This window comes from Rhinopithecus roxellana, chromosome 12 (genome assembly GCF_007565055.1).
Source record: "Rhinopithecus roxellana isolate Shanxi Qingling chromosome 12, ASM756505v1, whole genome shotgun sequence".
Lineage (NCBI taxonomy): Eukaryota > Metazoa > Chordata > Mammalia > Primates > Cercopithecidae > Rhinopithecus > Rhinopithecus roxellana.
This window is the reverse complement of record NC_044560.1, coordinates 121,837,830-121,857,100: the sequence shown is the minus strand read 5'-3', so window position 1 is coordinate 121,857,100 and position 19,271 is coordinate 121,837,830. Positions and strand designations below refer to the sequence as shown.

Below are 19,271 nucleotides of genomic sequence, written 5' to 3'. Positions count from 1 at the left end.
TCACGAAAATTATTGTTTTTGTTTGGTCTTCTTCTGTACCATAATTAGTTGTCAGTATATTTAAGACAACTAAGGTAATGGAAGATGAAAAGGCTACAATTTTGCCACTTATTTACCCTTTCCTGGAACTCATCTAGCTTCCACAACACAGGAAGGCATCTCTTTGATAGTGGCTTTGAATAGCATAGAGAGGGTCAAATGCATACAAACACATGCCTTGTTCTGTTGCCCAGGCTGGAGTGCAGTAGTGTGATCTCAGCTCACTGCAACTTTCGCCTTCCAGATTCAAGCAATTCTCCTGCCTCAGCTTCCTGAGTAGTTGGGACTACAGGCGCGGGCCACCACACCTGGCTAATTGTTGTATATTTGGTAGATACAGGGTTTCACCATATTGGCCAGGCTTGTGTCAAACTCCTCAAGTGATCTGCCCGTCTTGGCCTCCCAAAGTGCTAGTATTACAGGCGTGAGCCACCGCACCCAGCCTGGTCTTGCAGTTTCTTCCTGTCATAATATATTGGTTCTTTGTTGTTGTTAGCTCTCCTTTGAAGATGTTGCTTCTTCTAAAGCCTTCTCAGGTTGTGATTGATACCTCTCTCACATCCCTTTACCTTTGGGGCTGGAGAAGCAGTTGATTCCTGCCTATTCTTCATAGTCATTTCTACGTAATTCTCCTTCCTACCTTCTTAAAATACCCCAGGTTTAAGTTTATGCCATCAAACTATACTGTCTGCCACCCTGCTGGTTTTTGTCATCTGTAGACCTCTGGGTCAATCCCTCTCATTCCTTGAAGATTTTTAGCTATTGGCTTACTAATACTACTTTCTATCACTATTCCTATCATAATTCTTTTTATTATTATTATTATTATTTTTTGAGACTGGGTCTCACTGTCACCCACGCTAGAGTGAAGTGGCGTGGTCTCATCTCACTGCAACTTCCGTCTCCCAGACTTCAGTGATCCTCCCATCTCAGCCTGCCGAGTAGTTGGGACTACCGGCGTGAGCCACCACTCTCAGCCAAATTTGTGTGTGTGTGTGTGTATTTTTTGTAGAGATGGTTTCGTCATGTTGCGCAGGCTAGTCTCGAACTCCTGAGCTCAAGCAATCCTCCTGCCTTGGCCTCCCAAAGTGCTGGGATTATAGGCATGAGCCACCACACTGATTTCCATCATAATTCTTGATGACTTCAGTAGCCACATAGATGACCCTTTCAATACCCTGGCCTCTCAATTATTTGATCTCCTCTTTTCCAGTAGTTTCATCCTCCACCATAACTTAACCATTCAACCCCAAAATCATACCCTAAACCTTGACATTACCAAAAACTACACCCTCTTCATGCATCACCAGTTACCACCATCATTCTTGATAGCTTTTCTTTAGTATCCCAATTTCAGTAATTCTTTGATCCAGTAGGAATTTTTGTCTTACTGTGTAAGACAGGGTTTTACAGGTTTTTGTTTTGTTTACCAAAACAAAACAGAAAACACTCTTGTGACTCCACCTGCCTCTCTGGGTGGTAGAAATGGGTGGTAGAATTAGGAAAAATCAATTAAAAAGAATAGTACAGATTTGCCATCTCCATTTCTTCTGTTCTTAATCTCCCTTGAATTCACTCCAAGTCAGGCTTTCAATCCCTACCACTACTGAAACAGCTCTTGTATCAGTTACTAATGCTAACTGTTGCTAAATCTAGTAGTTCTCAGTCATAACCTTACTTGACCTATCAGCACTGTTTGACACATTGGTCACACTCTCCTTGAAACTTCTTTGTCATTTGACTTCCAAGAAACCATTCTCTCTCAGTTCTCCTTACTTCATTGGCCATTCCTTCTAAGTCTCTTTACTGTCTCTTCCCCACTTCCCAACCTAAAATGCCATAGTGCCCAGGGATCTGTCATCAGACCACCTCTCTTTCTTTTTTTTTTTTTTTTGTTTGAGACGGAGTCTTGCTCTGTTGCCCAGGCTGGAGTGCAATGGTGTGGTCTTGGCTCACCACAACCTCTGCCTCCCAGGTTCAAGTGATTCTCCTGCCTCAGCCTCCTGAGCAGCTAGGATTACAGGTGCCCACCACCACGCCTGATAATTTTTGTATTTTTAGTAGAGATGGGGTTTCACTATGTTAGCCTGGCTGGTTTCGAACTCCTGACCTTGTGATCCGCCTACCTCCGCCTCTCAAAGTGCTGGGATTACAGAAGTGAACCACCGTGCCTGGCCACCACCCTCTTTCTATACTTCTTCGTTGGCTGCATTGTTTTAGTAATCATCTAAATACTAACAACTCGTATATATAGATCTTGCCCAGACCTTTCCTCTCAACTCCAGACATGTATATTTGATATTCAGACTGCCTTTCTGATATCTCCATTTATCTATTAACAGGCATCTCAGTAGGATTCCTACCCCTCAAGCCCCACCCGAACCTGCTCCTCTTGTAGTCTTCCTGTCTCCGTATATGGCACCTCTCTTAAAAACCTTGGAGTCATTCTTAATTCTTTACTCTCTCTCACCCCAGCTCTAATCCATGAGCAAATCCAATATATTGCCTTTATCTTTGAAATATATGCAGAATCCAACTACTGCTCATCATCTCCACTCATTATTTCTCTGCCAGCTACCATCATCTCTCACAAATTATTGTAGTGCCCACCTGATTGCTCCCCCTTCTTCTGCCCTTCCACCTTATAACCTGTTCCCAATACTGCTGCCAGAGTTATCCTTTTGAAATGCAAGTCCCATCATATACCTTCACAGCTCAGAGCTCTTCAGTGGCCTCTCATCTTTCTCAAAAACCCAAGTCATCTTTTTCTCATGGCCTACATGGCCCTCCATGATCTAGTTCTCTAATATGTCTCTGACTTAATCTCCTGTGATTCTCCTGCTTGCTCATTCCGTCCAACTATACTGGCCTCCTCACTGTTCTCAAACGCTCCAAATATACTTCTGCCTTAGGACTTAGTACTTGCTGTTCCTTTTGCCTGGAGACCATTCTATATATGAATGGAACAATAACCCCCTGCCTAACCCCAGCTTGCTTTTCTCCATAACTCTGCTTTAGACTTTTTCATAGCACTTATAACTGTATGATATATCTGATACACTATATATTTACTTAACTGTCTCTCCCCAATTGAATGTAAAGGTCCATAAAGACAGGGACTTTGTATGTCCTAAGCACTAAGAACAGTACCTACTGTATAGTAGGCAGTAATTATTTGCTGATTTAATCAATTTAAAAATATATTGGGAGCCCAGTGTCCACTGTGGGTTGAGCAGACCAGTGGATTCTCAGTTCAGCAGTAGATGAGCTTAGATTCCAGCCAGTAGAATAGTCATTGTGCTTTCAGTGAGGGCAACATGAAGGAGAAGCAATTTCTGTAAATACTGTCAGTGCTACTTGAATGATAATATCCTTCAACCATCTGAGCCTGTACCCAATGGGCTATATTAAATTCTAAAGAAATGACCAGATTCCAAGGACTTTTCCTGAATGGTTGAATATGTTAGGTTGTTTCACATTCAGTATGAATTATCTGACATTCCCTCATAATATTTTTACACAGAATCAGTAGGTACACACCTCATTTGGGCATCTCTGTAAATGTCCGTACAGTACAATACTTCAGTTCTTGATCCCGAAATAGTTTAAATTGCCATTAATCTGGCAAAGCATCAGTTAAATGACTCCCTCATGGTTTCTTATTACCTTAAATATCATTTCCATGATCCTCCCTAAGTCCATGGTTTATGGCAAGATATCTTCATTTGGTCCTCTTACATACCACCCTTAAGAGTTGAGCCTACATTTTTGTCTGCAATTTTGGTTTCCCTGCAGCCCTTTTCCTGAAGAGAGATGGCATGGTAAGACTCCAGTGAGAAAACAAGTTTGTCTTTTATTAGCATCAGTTTTTTCTTTTTCTTTTTTCTGAGGCATGATCTCGCTTTGTTACCCAGGCTGGAGACCAGTGGCACGATCTCGGCTCACTGTGGCCTCAACCTCCTGGGCTCAAGTGATCCTCCTGACTCAGCCCCTGAATAGCTGGGACTACAGGCCCACGCCACCATGCCTGGCTAATTTTTATATTTTTTGTAGAGACAGGGTTTCACCACATTCCCCAGACTGGTCTCAAACTCCTGGACTCAAGCAATCTGCCAGCCTCAGCCTCCCAAAGTGCTGGGATAACAAGTGCGAGTCATCACACCTGGCCTCATCAGTTTTTTCTTATTGGGGAACAAGACTGTAAGCCGCAGATATCAGTGTAATAAAGGTACCTGAATATACAGAGCTTCAGCTCTTTCTCTTTTTTTTTTTTTTTTTTTTTTTTTGAGATAGGGTTTTGCTCTGTCACCCAGGCTAGAGTGCAGTGGTGTAATCTTGGCTCACTGCAGCGTCTACCTCCTGAGTTCAAGTGATCCTCCTGCCTTAGCCTCCCAAGTAGCTAGGACTGCAGGCATGTGCCACCATGGCTGGCTAATTTTTAAATTTTTTATTTTTTTTTATTTTTTTTTTTTTTTTTTTTTTTTTTTTTTTTTTTTTTTTTTGAGACGGAGTCTTGCTCTGTCGCCCAGGCTGGAGTGCAGTGGCCAGATCTCAGCTCACTGCAAGCTCCGCCTCCCGGGTTCACGCCATTCTCCTGCCTCAGCCTCCCGAGTAGCTGGGACTACAGGCGCCCGCCAGGTCGCCCGGCTAGTTTTTTGTATTTTTTAGTAGAGACGGGGTTTCACCATGTTAGCCAGGATGGTCTCGATCTCCTGACCTCGTGATCCGCCCGTCTCGGCCTCCCAAAGTGCTGGGATTACAGGCTTGAGCCACCGCGCCCGGCCCAAATTTTTTATTTTTTGTAGAGACAGTGCCTTGCTATGTTGCCCAGGCTGGTCTTGAACTCCTGGCCTCAAGTGATCCTCCCACTTTAGCCACCCAAAGTTCTGGGATTACAGGCAGAAGCCACTGTAGCTTCAGCTCTCTTTCAACTCTTAATATGAATTTCATGAAAGTCCTTGGTCTGATAAGGGAAACTTGGTATGAAACAAGTTACAGATTGGCCAGGGATATTGCCTAGCTGCTTCTCTCTACCTTTGACCTCGATAGAAGCAGTTTATATCTTCATGATTGAGTGGCTAAGCACCACTACTACACCTCTTCTATTTCATGTAGCTTCTGGATCTCAGGAGAAATTAGTCTTCTGTAGAAGGAGGAAGTAAGCCATAGATCTCTGTGGAAAGGTTATTCCTGTAAAGAGCACACACACACTAAAAGCTTATCCAAGAAGGAGGCAACACAGCAGATACTCAGAGAGATTGCAAGTGGCTGCTCTCATTGCCCTTCCACCTTATAACCTGTTCTCAATACTGCTGCCAGAGTTGTTCTTTTAAAATGCTATTATTCAGCCAACCTCCCACCCTGAAGAAGACCCAGGGCTTAAAACTTCAAATTGCCTGTCACTGTACTGCTGCATGTTCTTCTTTCTCCAGACTCCTTATCCAGACCAAGACGAACAGTGTTCACTAGAGCCATCGAGGGTCGTGAATTACATTGGCAGGATAGCCACCTACAGCGAATAATCAGCAGTGATGTTTATACAGCTCCTGCCTGCCAACGGGAAAGTGAAAGACTACTCTTTAATTCCCAAGGCCAGCCACTGTGGCTTGGTAAGTCTAGCCCTCCTCTAAGAACTTGAAAGCCACCCTCACTTCATGCCAGGCCCAAATGAGCCATCTTCATACATACCTGCAACTCAAACTACAATTTGGACAGTTTTCACACAGATCTTTTGGGGCTTTTATTAGGGATATTTATGTGAAGCCTAAGCCATTTGCGTGTATACTCAGTTGTGATACAGCAACCTCAAATAAGAATTTGCATCCTGTCCTCTAAGCTTTGGCAGGGGTGAAAGGAGTTAATGCATCTCAAAGAGCACTAACAAAGCAATTAGGCCTCAGTTCACAGCTTCTCTGAGTTATTAAGCAACAATAGTCTACTCAGTAGTTATTGAGCAACATTATAGTCTACTCTGAAATTACATGTTTTGCTAAAAAAAGCACTAATTTGAATTTTTTTTAGTCTCCTGTGCTAGTAAATAGGACATAATCTGCGTTTGTCACCAAGCAGTCTTCCTTTTCTCCTTCCCACCTTCCTACCTTCCTTCATGATAACAGGATAGAGCTGTTTCATTGTGAGTTTAAACCCTCCTCTGAAATAGTTTCCTGGTTTTCCTTCAATCAGCCTGTCCCTGACTTTATCACAGGATACCCATTTCAAAAGAGACATTCTTTTTTAAAAATATTCATTTTCCGAGTCTTACAGCAATGACATACATTTTCATTGTCTTCTCGCAATTACCTACCTCCATCTCTCAAACCGTATCTTTGTTTTTCTCAAGATTTTGCTGAATCTAGATATGCGCATCTCTCTCTTGAAAGCAGTAGCCAGACACACTGAGTCACTACCCGAAGTTCCCTCTGATCATCTTTCTTCTGTGATCCAACACTAATAAACATAAATGTAATAAGCATATGAAAGAATATACACCTCATTAACAAAGATGCAAATTAAAACAACACTGAGTTAGCATTTTTTGATTTTCAAATGGTCAGGCGTTTTTAATTAAGATAATTAGTTTCTGGTATGGGAGAGGTTGCATGGAGATAGGTTACCACTACTTACAGGAGTGTAAATACTTACAGTCTTTCTGAAGGGTATTTCTTCTTATCAGAAGCTTTTAAAATATGTTCATACCATGTGATCCAGGAATTCTACCTGTAGGAATTTATCCTGAACCATAATTAACTAAGGATGTGCATATAGCTAAGGGGTTCATTACAGCATGGATAAAAATAAGGTACAGATGAGAAAAAATGGAAACCATATAAATGTCCAACAATAGGGGATTGATTAGCTCAATAGATGTACATGTATTCACCAGAATGATATGTAATCATTTTTAATGTTATAAATGTATATTTGATAACATGGAAAAATATTTACAATGTGTTATTAAGTGGAAGGCCAGTTACAAAACAGCAAGTGTAATACCATCCCATTTTTAGTAAAAACTTACTAGGCTGGGCTCAGCGGCTCACACCTGTAATCCCAGCACTTTGAGAGACTGAGGTGGGCAGATCACCTGAGGTCAGGAGTTTGAGACCAGCCTGGCCAACATGGTGAAACCCTGTCTCTAGTAAAAGTACAGAAATTATCCAGGTGTGGTGGCACACATCTGTAATACCAGCTACTCAGGAGGCTGTGGCAGGAGAATTGCCTGAACCTGGATGCCGGAGGTTGCAGTGAGCCGAGATCACGCCACTGTACTCCAGTCTGGGTGACAGAGTGAGACTCCATCTAAAAAAAAAAATTAATAGAAAAGTGTGAGTAAATATACATGACACCGGAAAGAGTGATTATTTCTGATTTTTATTTTATATTTCTTTTTATGTATTTTCAAATTTTCTGCAATTACTTATGTAATTTTTAATTTTATCTTTAAGAAAAAAGCACAAAATAAACCATAAAGCTTGTTATAATTACTCACCTATTTGTAAGTCTTTGGTTTGGTAGTCTTCCATTATCTCTAAGGTAAATTCAAACTCCATAGAATGGCATTCAAAGCTGTTTATATTCCAGACTCTACCTTTTCCAGGCTATCTTAAGCCACATAACATAATTCTAACTACATGGAACTATTTGCCATACTCTGAAGATGGATGCTATTAATATATTGAAAAATTTTTATGCTTTTACAATATGCCCTTGCTTATGTTTCCTTTGTTAGGAATGTCTTTCCCTGTTTGTCTACCTGTTTGAAATCTTACTTGTCCTTCAAAGCCCAGCTCAAATATTATTTTCTCTATATATATTTCTATTATGTTACTTCTTTTTAGCTGCTTTATAATTACGTTTATGTATCATTTGTGAGCTCTTTGAGGGCAATGACCATTTCTTATTCATCTGTGTACTTCCTTTGCCAAGCATACTCCCTGGCATATAATAGGTTTTCAGGAAATGTAGGATTAATTAAATGAATGAGACTTCTCCCATTAGGCAGTTAGTTGCTACCTCCATTGGTTTCCCATAGTATAATATATGTTTGCAAAGAGAGAAACTACATTTTATTATCCTACTTGTGTGTCCCTTTCAACACCATAGACCATGCTGAGGCTGCAAGGTAGCTCTTTCAAGATACCACCTGTGATTTATTCAACTTTTTATATCTTTCAAAGATAAAGACACAGTTTCTGGTATATAGTAGGTGTCAGGTTGAATTTGAGGAACTGGACTGAATACAAACCTTCTTTGTCAGGTATAAATTTTCCTGATTTGAAATTTTAACTAGACCAAAATATCTTCTTCTTATTTGGTAGAGCATGTGCCTACAGCCTGTGCTCGGGTTGACGCCCTACGTTCCCATGGTTATCCAAAAGAGGCCCTCAGACTCACAGTGGCCATTATTAATACTCTGAGGTTGCAGCAGCAGCGGCAACTGGAAATCTACAAGCATCAGAAGAAAGGTATAGTAATTAGGGACCATCTAACCCCCTTAGGCCCAAAGCTGATGAGGATCCTCAGAGGATACAAGGCCTGGAAGAGCTAGGGAATTCCAGATCATTCTCCTTGCTTGTGGAATGCCTCACTTTATGAATCTCAGTTTTCTCATCTGTTAATTTGGGAATAATACCTGTTTGCCTCCCTCATAAGGCAGTTAGAAGGCTCATTAAGATCTTGTATGAGAAGACCATTTTTAAACTGTAAAGCTGTAGACAGGCATGGTGACTCACACCTATAATCCCAGCACTTTGGGAGGCCCAGGTAGGATTGCTTGAGGCCAGGAGTTTGAGACCAGGCTGGGCAACATGGCGAGACCCTATCTTTACAAAAATAAAATAAAGGCTGGGCACAGTGGCTTACTTCTGTAATCCCAGCACTTTGGGAGGCCGAGGCAGGCGATCACCTGAGGTCAGGAGTTCAAGACCAGCCTGACCAACATGGAGAAACCCCATCTCTACTAAAAATACAAAAAATTAGCCAGGCGTGGTGGTGCATGCCTGTAATCCCAGCTACTTGGGAGGCTGAGGCAGGAGAATTGCTTGAACCTGGGAGGCAGAGGTTGCAGTGAGCCAAGATCACACCATTCCACTCCAGCCTGGGCAACAAGAGCAGAACTCCATCTCAAAATAAATAATTAATTAATTAAACTAAATATGCCAGGCACAGTGGCTCACACCTGTAATCCCAGGACTTTGGGAGGCTGAGGCGGGTGGCTCACTTAGGCCAGGAGGTCGAAACCAGCCTGGCCAACATAGCAAACCCCAGTTCTACCAAAAATACAAAAATTTATCAGGCATGGTGGCATATGCCTGTAGTCCCAGCTACTCTGGAGGCTGAGGCACGAGAATCGTTTGAACCCAGGAGGCAGAGGTTGCAGTGAGCCAAGATCATACCACTGCACTCCAGCCTGGGCAATAGAGTGAGACTCTGTCTCAAAAATAAATTTTTAAATAAAATAAAATTAGCAGGGCATGGTGGCATGTGCCTGTAGTCCCAGCTATTCAGAAGATTCAGGTGTCTCTTAAAACAAAAACCTGTAAAGCTCTATCCATGTATGCACTACCAGCAGGCAACCCGAATGCAGACCACATGACCTTATAGCTGGCTGGTATGTTTGAGGTCTGCCCTATCAACCAAAGGCAAGACAATAGAGAAGCTTTTATTTGACTCTCAGGGTCAAGGCTGGAGAGACTGATAAGAAGACCCAGGCAGGGACAGACAGCAGTTTGTCTCTATCACTGTCTAAAATTTTAACCTGCTTGTTTCCAGAACTGTTGCAGAGAGGAACCACAACCATCACAAACCTGGAGGGCTGGGTGGGCCACCCCCTGGATCCCATTGGCTGCCTGTTTCTCACTTTGACTGAGGCCTGCCGCCTGAATGATGATGGCTATCTGGAGATGTCAGGTACAGGGGTCAGCCTGAGGCAAACCAAGACTGCCCTTGTTGGCTAGAATAGTGGCTCACACCTGCAGTCCTAGCATTTTGGGAGGCCAAGTTGGTGGATTACTTGCGTTCAGGAGTTCAAGACCAGCCTGGGCAACATGGCAAAACCCTGTCTCTACAAAATATTAACCAGGTATGGTGGCAGTCGCCTGTAGTCCCAGCTACTTGGGGGCTGAGGCAGTAGGATCACTTGATCCCAGGAGATCGAGGCTGCAGTGAGTCAAGATTGCACCACTGCACTGCAATCTGGGTGACAAAGTGAGACCCTGTTTCGTTAAAAAAAAAAAAAAAAAAAAGACTGCCCTTGTCAGCCCTTTTCTCCCTTCCAAACTCTGTTCTACCTCCTTTTGAAGTTTTTGTCCCCCTCTTGTCCAAACTAGAGCACCCTAAGAGGTTTCTTCATACTTGCCCATTTCCCACCTTCCTTTCCTACCCTGTGGTCTGGCCTTGTCCTGATTTCACATTTTACCTTGCCAGCCTTCCTTGTTCCTTTTATTTCCCTATCATAAATGCCTAAAGAATGTAATCCAAGAAGAATAACAAGTAATAGAGAAATTTCAGCAGTCAGAGGCAAGAACCTAGAGCAGTCTGAAAGTGGGAAAGAACTTCCTTCGAGAATCTGTGTATCCCTTGCAATTGCATAATAATATTTTCTGGTTTCCTTTGAACTTTCTTCTACATGATGGTTTTGTACCAATTTTACAAATAAGAACTAGAGAAGAATAATTTAATAGAGTCTCAAGACCTTATTAAGAGTAGCCAAGAATAGATAGAGACAAAATTGATTCTTTTTTCTTTTATGCCTTCACTTACTGTATACATATATCTACTTTAGTATTTAGCATGCTACATTACAATTTATTTACAAATAGTTCTCTCTTACTAGACTGTCAGCTACTTGAAAAGAAAAATTATGACTTCTTTATCTTTGTGTTCCTAGCACTTAGTGGAGGACCTGACATTTAACAATCTTTCATAAATACTTATTGGATAGATGAGGGAGAAAAGAAAAGAAACCAAGACTTTGACTTTTAAACCATGCTTACTTCCTGAAATTATGCATCCAGTGGTGGAGCATATGAGATAATAGTAACATAAAGGTTGCACATGGTACAAAAGTAAGAGTTTAACTGTAGGGATTCAGATTTCTCTGGGTAGAGATATAAGGGATGGCCCCAAGTCAAGTGAGGACTGCTCCTTGTCTTCCCTCTGACCCCTTGCAAAGTGAATCATCATCTTTGGTCTGTTTCATCTGTACAGTGACATTTACATCTTGGAAACCTGAGTTTGCACTTGGGTGTATTCATTCACCACTAACACATAGCAATACCTAGAACAACAAGATGGTCTAATCCCTTTAAGGTGTTCACATTCTGTGAAAGAGACAGAAACAAAAACAGACAATTACAACATTCCATAATGCGCTAGCAAAAGGTAAGATTTTATACTTCCCTAACTGGCTTAGCCAGTTCATATATTGAGAAGGAGGTGGGCTGGGTGCGGTGGCTGTCGCCTGTAATCCCAGCACTTTGGGAGGCCAAGACAGGCAGATCACCTGAGGACAGGAGTTCGAGACCAGCCTGGCCAACATGGTGAAACCCCGTCTCTGCTAAAAATGTAAAAATTAACTGGGTGTGGTGGTGTGCGCCTGTAATCCCAGCTACTCGGGAGGCTGAGGCAGACGAATTGCTTGAACCCGGGAGGCGGAGGTTGCATAAGCCGATATCGTACCACTGCTCTCCAGCCTGGGAAACAGAGCGAGACTCCATCTCAAAAAAAAAAAAAAAAAAAAAGAGGTGGGGCTGGGCATGGTGGCTTATGCCTATAATCCCAGCATTTTGGGAGGCCAAGGTGGGAGAATCATTTGAGCCCAGGAGTTTGAGACCATATCTCTGGGCATCATAATGAGACCCTATCTCTACAAAAAAAAAATTAAAAGTATCTGGGCATGGTGGCATGTGCCTGTAGTCCCAGCTACTCAGGAAGCTGAGGTGGGAGGGTCGCTTGAGCCCAAGAGGTTGAGGCTGCATCAGTGAGCCATGATTGTACCACTATACTCCAGCCTTAGCAACCAAGCAAGACTCTGTCTCCAGAAAAATAAAATAAAAGAAAGAAGTGGGAATCTTTGTGGCTCTGTGTAACCTTCTTTTCAGTATATTTTCCTTACTATTCTGGGGTTCTGATTCAGCTTCCCTGTGATAGCTGTTGACCAAGCTGTATCCCAAAGATGGGAGGGAAAGACAGAAGACTAGGACAGACACGGTGGCTCACACCTGTAATCCCAGCACTTTGGGAGACCGAGGTAGGCAGATCACCTGAGGTCAGGAGTTTGAGTCCATCCTGGCCAACATGATGAAACCCCCTGCTCTACTAAAAATACAAAAATTAGGTGTTGTGGCTTGCTCCTGTAATCCCAGCTACTTGGGAGGCTGAGGCAGGAAAATCGCTTGAACCTAGGAGGCGGAGGATGCAGTGAGCTGAGATCGCACCACTGCACTCCAGCCTGGACAACAGAGCAAGACTCTGTCTCCAAAAAAAAAAAAAAAGAAGAAGACTCTACCAAGCCTGACCTAAAGAATTTGGTGCCCTGTTGCCCTCAGATATGAATGAAAGCAGACCCCCTGTGTACCAGCATGTACCTGTGGCTGCAGGCTCCCCAAACAGCAGTGAGTCCTACCTGTCATTGGCCTTGGAAGTTGCATTGATGGGCCTAGGTCAACAGAGGGTAATGCCTGAAGGCCTCTACGCACAGGACAAGGTATGCCGTAATGAGGAACAGCTCCTGAGCCAACTCCAAGAGCTGCAGCTGGACGATGAGCTAGTGCAAACACTGCAAAAGCAATGCATCTTACTGCTGGAAGGTAAGTAGAAAAGAGTCTCTTGTCATGGTGTCTTTGACCCATGACCCTGAGCTCCCCTCTTCAATAGAGTACAAGTACAGGAATATTTATGACATTAAAATGTAGTGAAGGTTCCCATGATTAGCAAACATACATGAGATATTGGGGCTGAAGTCCAGACTGGCAAATGGAAGCATACAGATAAATAACTGGCTGACTTATCTTCCTCCAGGGGGCCCTTTCAGCGGTCTGGGAGAAGTCATCCACCGAGAGAGTGTTCCCATGCATACCTTTGCCAAATATTTGTTCTCAGCTCTGCTGCCTCATGATCCAGACTTGTCCTATAAATTAGCCTTACGTGCCATGAGGTGGGTAGCCCTTTCCCAGTCCAGTTGCCTCCATCAAAGCAGAAGTGTCCAGTGCTCTTTTTCTTTACTTATTTCACTTTCTTTTCTTTCCCTCTTTGTCATTCTGTTGGACCTGCTACCAAGTGTACCTTAAAATAGCTCAGATATTTTTATATGATCTAGGATTCGTATCTGGATTCCTTGTTGGTGACTTAGTTCCCTGAGAGTACCCATGGTTGATTGTCTGAGGAAGCCCCTGAGATGTTAATAAATAAGGAGCACTTAAGACCTGAGTCTTCCTGTTCAGTGGTTAGTCTGGCAAGCTGAGAAGGGGTCTGAGCCCTTCTATAGTTCAGCTGAATCAAGATTCCCTGGCACAGGTCCCCAGAAGAAGCCGGGGGAAGTAGAGACAAATATATTTACCCCAAGACTTGAGAACAATGAGCTATGGGCATTTTGTTTCCAAGCTAGAATAAGATCCTTGGTTTAGGCAGTTAAACTTAACTCTGTGATGTAGCAGACTATACAGAAGAACAATTTTAGTCAGACTGTAAGACTGGGAGAATACCTTAGCTAAAACAGGAAATTCCTTGGCATGTATTTCTTACACTTTTAGAAATAACCAGGCTGGGTACAGTGGCTCAAGCCTGTAATCCTAGCACTTTGGGAGGCTGAGGCAGGTAGATTGCTTGAGCCCAGGAGTTTGAGACCAGCCTGGGCAGCATGGTGAAACTCTGTCTCTACATAAACAAAAAATACAAAAATTAGCCAGGCATGGTGGTGCACACCTGAAGTCCCAGCTACTCAAGAGGCTGAGGGGGAGGATTGCTTGAGCCCAGGAGGTCAGGGCTGCAGTGAGCTGTGATTGCACCACTACACTCCAGCCTATGTGATAGAGACATTGTCTCAAAAATAAATATAATAAACAACCCTATGATTCTTTTTTAAAATGTATTAACTTTTCTCTCTTCTTACAATATATCATACTACCCAACCCGATAGCTCTTAAACTGCCTTTCGTATCCATTTGTAGTGGAAACTATTCAGCGTTGAGTTCTCTTAAGTACCAAGGCACTCACCTCATACAGTGTATAGTACCACAGGTTTGAAAACCTTCAGAGCTCTTAGTTAATCCTTTCCTCTCCCCAGTTCCTTCCCAGCAAAGAGCAAGCTTCTCTAAGGTGGTTCAGAAGCCCAGGGTCTGAATGGTGGCTGATGATTCTTCCTGGGTCTTCTAGGTTACCTGTTTTAGAAAACTCAGCTTCTGCAGGCGACACATCCCACCTTCACCATACGGTGTCTGTGGTGCCCAGCCGTTATCCTCGCTGGTTCACGCTTGGACACTTGGAATCACAGCAGTGTGAACTGGCCTCCACCATGCTGACTGCTGCCAAAGGTGAGCATAGATAGACCTTAAGCTCCAGCATCACCCGTCTGCCTGCCCAGCCATGGCCTGTCCAAGGCTTGGCCTGCAGTCTCCTGAGGAAGAGAAGCTCCTTGACCATTTAGAGTGATAGTGATCCTCACTTTGCTGCCATTAGAAAGAGCACCTGGATCCAAGCCAAAACTTTACCCTAGTTACTAATTGTAGGATCCCGAATATTTAAAATTAATTGATCTTTAAGTTACTTCTAAATCTAACCTTCTGTTTGATAAAATCACTTCACCTTTCTAAGCCTCAGTTTCAAATCTATAAAATGGGGATCATTGTCAATGACCTGTCAGACGCCTCCCAGGGCCACTGGAAGATCTAATGAAGTGATGACTAAGATAGAGCTGAACTTCTTACAGAGAGAAGAGTTGTGATTTTTTTTCAGTGCCCTAGTAAAAGATAGGCAGTCCAAAGTGATTCTCAGCCTTTAAGCTCACATACATCCTGTTAGCTATGCAGGTTTCACCACAAACAGAAGTGAAAGTAAGCCCCTATATAAGAAGGAGCTATGATAAAATGCTAGCCACCATGAGCTCCTGAATATTTTGGACCAGGAAGCTACATGGATTTTGAAGGTTTTTTTAAATTAAAAATAAGTTTATGTGGTATCTTCTTATTGTCCCCCCAAAAACACCGCTCATTACAGAAAAGGTAAAAATTACATATAAATTAATATAAAAATGATCAGCAAACAAATACAAAAATAGAACAAAGGATATGATCAGACAGTTCACAGAAAAGGAGATACAAGTGGTTTTTAGACAACTAAAATGTCTGGTATCACCTTAGAAATACAAATTAAAATTAGCCTGAGATAACATTTTCTACTGATCTTATTGGCAAAAATCAACAAATTTGATAATGTGCATTCATGTGAGGAGTGCCAAGTGGGGAGTGGTGGTAGCCTGCATGGAGTTTCAGATTCCAAGCAGGATAAGGAGGAGGACTACAGATCTAAGGAAATAAATGAATGACAAGCATAATAAACATGAAGAAAACTATACCAAGGCACATCATAACCAAAATGCTTAAAACCAATAATAGAAGAGAAAATCTACTTAAAAGCAATCAGAGTAAAAAAGATACATTACAGACAAAGGACAAGAAAACAAGTATGAGAACAGATTTATCATTAGAAACAATGCAAGCCAGAAAACAGTGGGAAAAAAAATCGCTGAAAGTACTTTTTTAAAAAACATTATCAGGCCAAGCACGGTGGCTCACGCCTATAATCCCAGCACTTTGGGAGGCCAAGGCAGGCAGATCACTTGAGGTCAGGAGTTTGAGAACCCCATCTCTACTAAAAATACAAAAATTAGCTGGGCATGGTAGTGCACACCTGTAGTCCCAGCTACTCAGGAGGCTGAGGCACGAGAATCGCTTGAACCTGGGAGGCAGAGGTTGCGGTGAGCCGAGATCACACCACTGCACTCCTGCCTGGGTGACAAAGTGAGACTCCATCTCAAAACAAAACCAAAAACTGTCAAACTAGAATTTTATACCAATGAAAATATATTTCAGAAACAAAGATGAGGCCAGGTGCAGTGGCTCACACCTGTAATCCCAGCACTTCAGGAGGCCAAGGCAGAAGGATCACTTGAGACCAGGAGTTTGAGACTAGCCTGGGCAACATAGCAAGATCCTGTCTTTACAAAAAATTTTAAAAATTAGCCAGATGGCTGGGCGTGGTGGCTCAAGCCTGTAATCCCAGCACTTTGGGAGGCCGAGACGGGCGGATCACAAGTTCAGGAGATCGAGACCATCCTGGCTAACCCGGTGAAACCCCGTCTCTACTAAAAATACAAAAAACTAGCCGGGCAAGGTGGTGGGCGCCTGTAATCCCAGCTACTCGGGAGGCTGAGACAGGAGAATGGCGTAAACCCGGGAGGCGGAGCTTGCGGTGAGCTGAGATCCGGTCACTGCACTCCAGCCCGGGCGACAGAGCAAGACTCCGTCTCAAAAAAAAAAAAAGATTAGCCAGATGTACTGGCAAGCACCCGTAGTCCCAGCTACTGAGGAGGCTAAGGTAGAAGAACTGCGTGAGCGCAGGAATTAGAAACTGCAGTAAGCTACCATCATGACACCACTCCAACCTGGATGACAGAGCAAGACCCTGACTCTTAAAAAAAAGAGACAGAGAGAGAGAGGAACTGAAAATCTTTTTCAGACAACCACAGTACAATTAAAAATCAATAATAAAAAGATATTTAGAAAATATCTTAAGTTTTTGGAAATTAAACCACATACATGCATATTACTCATGGAGCAAAGAAATAAAATCACAAGAAAATTAGAAAATCTTTTGACTATATGAAAATGAAAGCACAAGTCAAAATTAGTGGAATGTAGCTAAGGTTTTCTTACACATTTTTAGCAATAAATGAAAAATGCTTCAAATCAGTGATCTCAGATTTCACTTTTTTTTTTTATTTTTATTTTTATTTTTGAGACGGAGTCTCGCTCTGTTTCCCAGGCTGGAGTGCAGTGGTGCAATCTCTGCTCACTGCAAGCTCCACCACCCTAGATTCATGCTATTCTCCTGCCTCAGCCTCCTGAGTAGCTGGGACTACAGGCGCCCGCCACCATGCCCAGCTAATTTTTTGTATTTTTAGTAGAGACAGGGTTTCACAGTGTTCGCCAGGATGGTCTCGATCTCCTGACCTCATGATCCGCCCACCTCGACCTCCCAAAGTGCTGTGATTACAGGCGTGAGCTGCTGCGCCCAGCCCAGATTTCACTTTAAGAAGTCAGAAAAAGAAAACCCAAAGTAAGCATAAGAAAGGAAATAGTAAAGATCAGAGCAGACAGGTGCAGTGGCTCATGCCTGTAATCCCAGCACTTTGGGAGGCCAAGGAAGGCAGATGACTTGAAGCCAAGAGTTCAAGACCAGCCTGGCTAACATGGCAAAACTCCATCTCTACCAAAAATACAAAAAAAAAAAAAAAAAAAAAAAATTAAGTGGGCATGGTGGCACACACCTATAATCCCAGCTACTCGGGAGGCTGAGGTACTGTAATAATCTGAACACAGGAGGTTATTTAAGGAATAAATGGTACTGATTCTCTAAAGTATCTTCCAGAAAATAGAAGCAGAGGAAACACTTCCTTACTCTATGAGACCAGTATTACTCTAAAACCAAAACTAAATAAAGACGTTACAAGAAAGGAAAAGTACAGATCAGTATGACTCATGAGCATAAATGCAGAAATCCTGAACAAATTTTAGCAAATCAAACCCAACAGTGTATAAAAAGAATGAACCACAAGTAGGATTTATTTCAGGTATGTAAGTTGTCTCAATACTTGAAAATCAATTAATGGAATCCATTAATTCCATTAATGGAATTTATTCTTTCCACAGGCAAAGAAGAAAAGTCATTCATCAGTAAATGCAGGAAAATCATAACTGACACCCATTCATAATTTTAAAAAACCCTTAGCAAACTAGGAATAGAGGAGAACTGCCTCAACTTGATAAAGAACTTCTACAAAAAAACCTACAATTACCTTCTGGGTTTGGTGGCTCACACTTGTAATCCTAGCACTTTGGGAGGCCAAGCTGAGAGAATCGCTTGAGCCTGGGAGTTCAAGACCAGCCTGGACAACATAGCAAGACCTCATCACTACCAAAAAATAAAAAATAGCCAGTTGTGGTGGGCACACTCCTGTAGTTCCAGCTACTTGGGAGGCTGAGGCAAGAGGATCACTTGAGCCTGGGAAGTCAAGGCTGCAGTGAACCGTGATTGTGCTACCGCACTCCCGTCTGGGCAAAAGAGCTTAAAGACAAAAAATTAAAACCTACAGCTATAACTACCATTACACTTAATGATGAGAAACTAGATGCTTTCCCTTTAAGATCAGGAATAAGACAAGAATGTTCCCTCTTGCCACTTCTATTCAGCATCATACTAGAAGTTCCTAACTAATACAATAAGATAGGAAAAGGAAATAAATGATACGCAGATGCTCCCTGACTAATGACAGGGTTATGTCCCAATAAACCCGTCATAAGGTCAAAATTTTTTTTTTTTTTTTTTTTTTTTTTTTTTTTTTTTTTTAGACGGAGTCTTGCTCTGCCGCCCAAACTGGAGTGCAGTGGCCGGATCTCAGATCACTGCAAGCTCTGCCTTTCGGGTTCACGCCATTCTCCTGTCTCAGCCTCCCGAGTAGCTGGGACTACAGGCGCCCGCCTCGTCGCCCGGCTAGTTTTTTGTATTTTTTAGTAGAGACGGGGTTTCACCGTATTAGCCAGGATGGTCTCGATCTCCTGACCTCGTGATCCGCCCGTCTCGGCCTCCCAAAGTGCTGGGATTACAGGCTTGAGCCACCGCGCCCGGCCTAGGTCAAAAATTTTTAAGTGAAATCATTGTAAGCCAATTGGAAAGGAAGAAATAAATCTGTCTTTGTTCAAAAATGACATGATTGACTATGTATGAATCCCAAAGAATCAATTTTTTTAAAAACTGGAACTAACAAGTAATTATAGCAAGTTTGCAGTATATAAGGTTAATATACAAAATTCAATTGTTTTCCTATATGCCAGCAAAGAAGAATTAGACTTTGCAATTAAAAACACAGTACCATTTACATTAGCACCCCAAAAATGAAGTACTTAGGAATAAATCTAACAAAATATGTATAAGATCGATATGAGGAATACTGTAAA

At 42.4% G+C, this 19,271-nt stretch overlaps 1 protein-coding gene across 1 annotated transcript in view; it reads left to right on the top strand.

Moving 5' to 3' along the window:
* The window catches only part of ZSWIM5 (zinc finger SWIM-type containing 5), a 191,331-nt gene that overhangs the window by 163,723 nt on the left and 8,337 nt on the right, over window positions 1-19,271 (top strand). Inside the window, exons 6-11 of the mRNA XM_030913688.1 lie at window positions 5,472-5,648; window positions 8,358-8,504; window positions 9,811-9,948; window positions 12,588-12,848; window positions 13,060-13,195; window positions 14,413-14,570. Coding sequence (XP_030769548.1) covers window positions 5,472-5,648; window positions 8,358-8,504; window positions 9,811-9,948; window positions 12,588-12,848; window positions 13,060-13,195; window positions 14,413-14,570 — 1,017 coding nt within the window. The remainder of the gene's footprint in view (window positions 1-5,471; window positions 5,649-8,357; window positions 8,505-9,810; window positions 9,949-12,587; window positions 12,849-13,059; window positions 13,196-14,412; window positions 14,571-19,271) is intronic.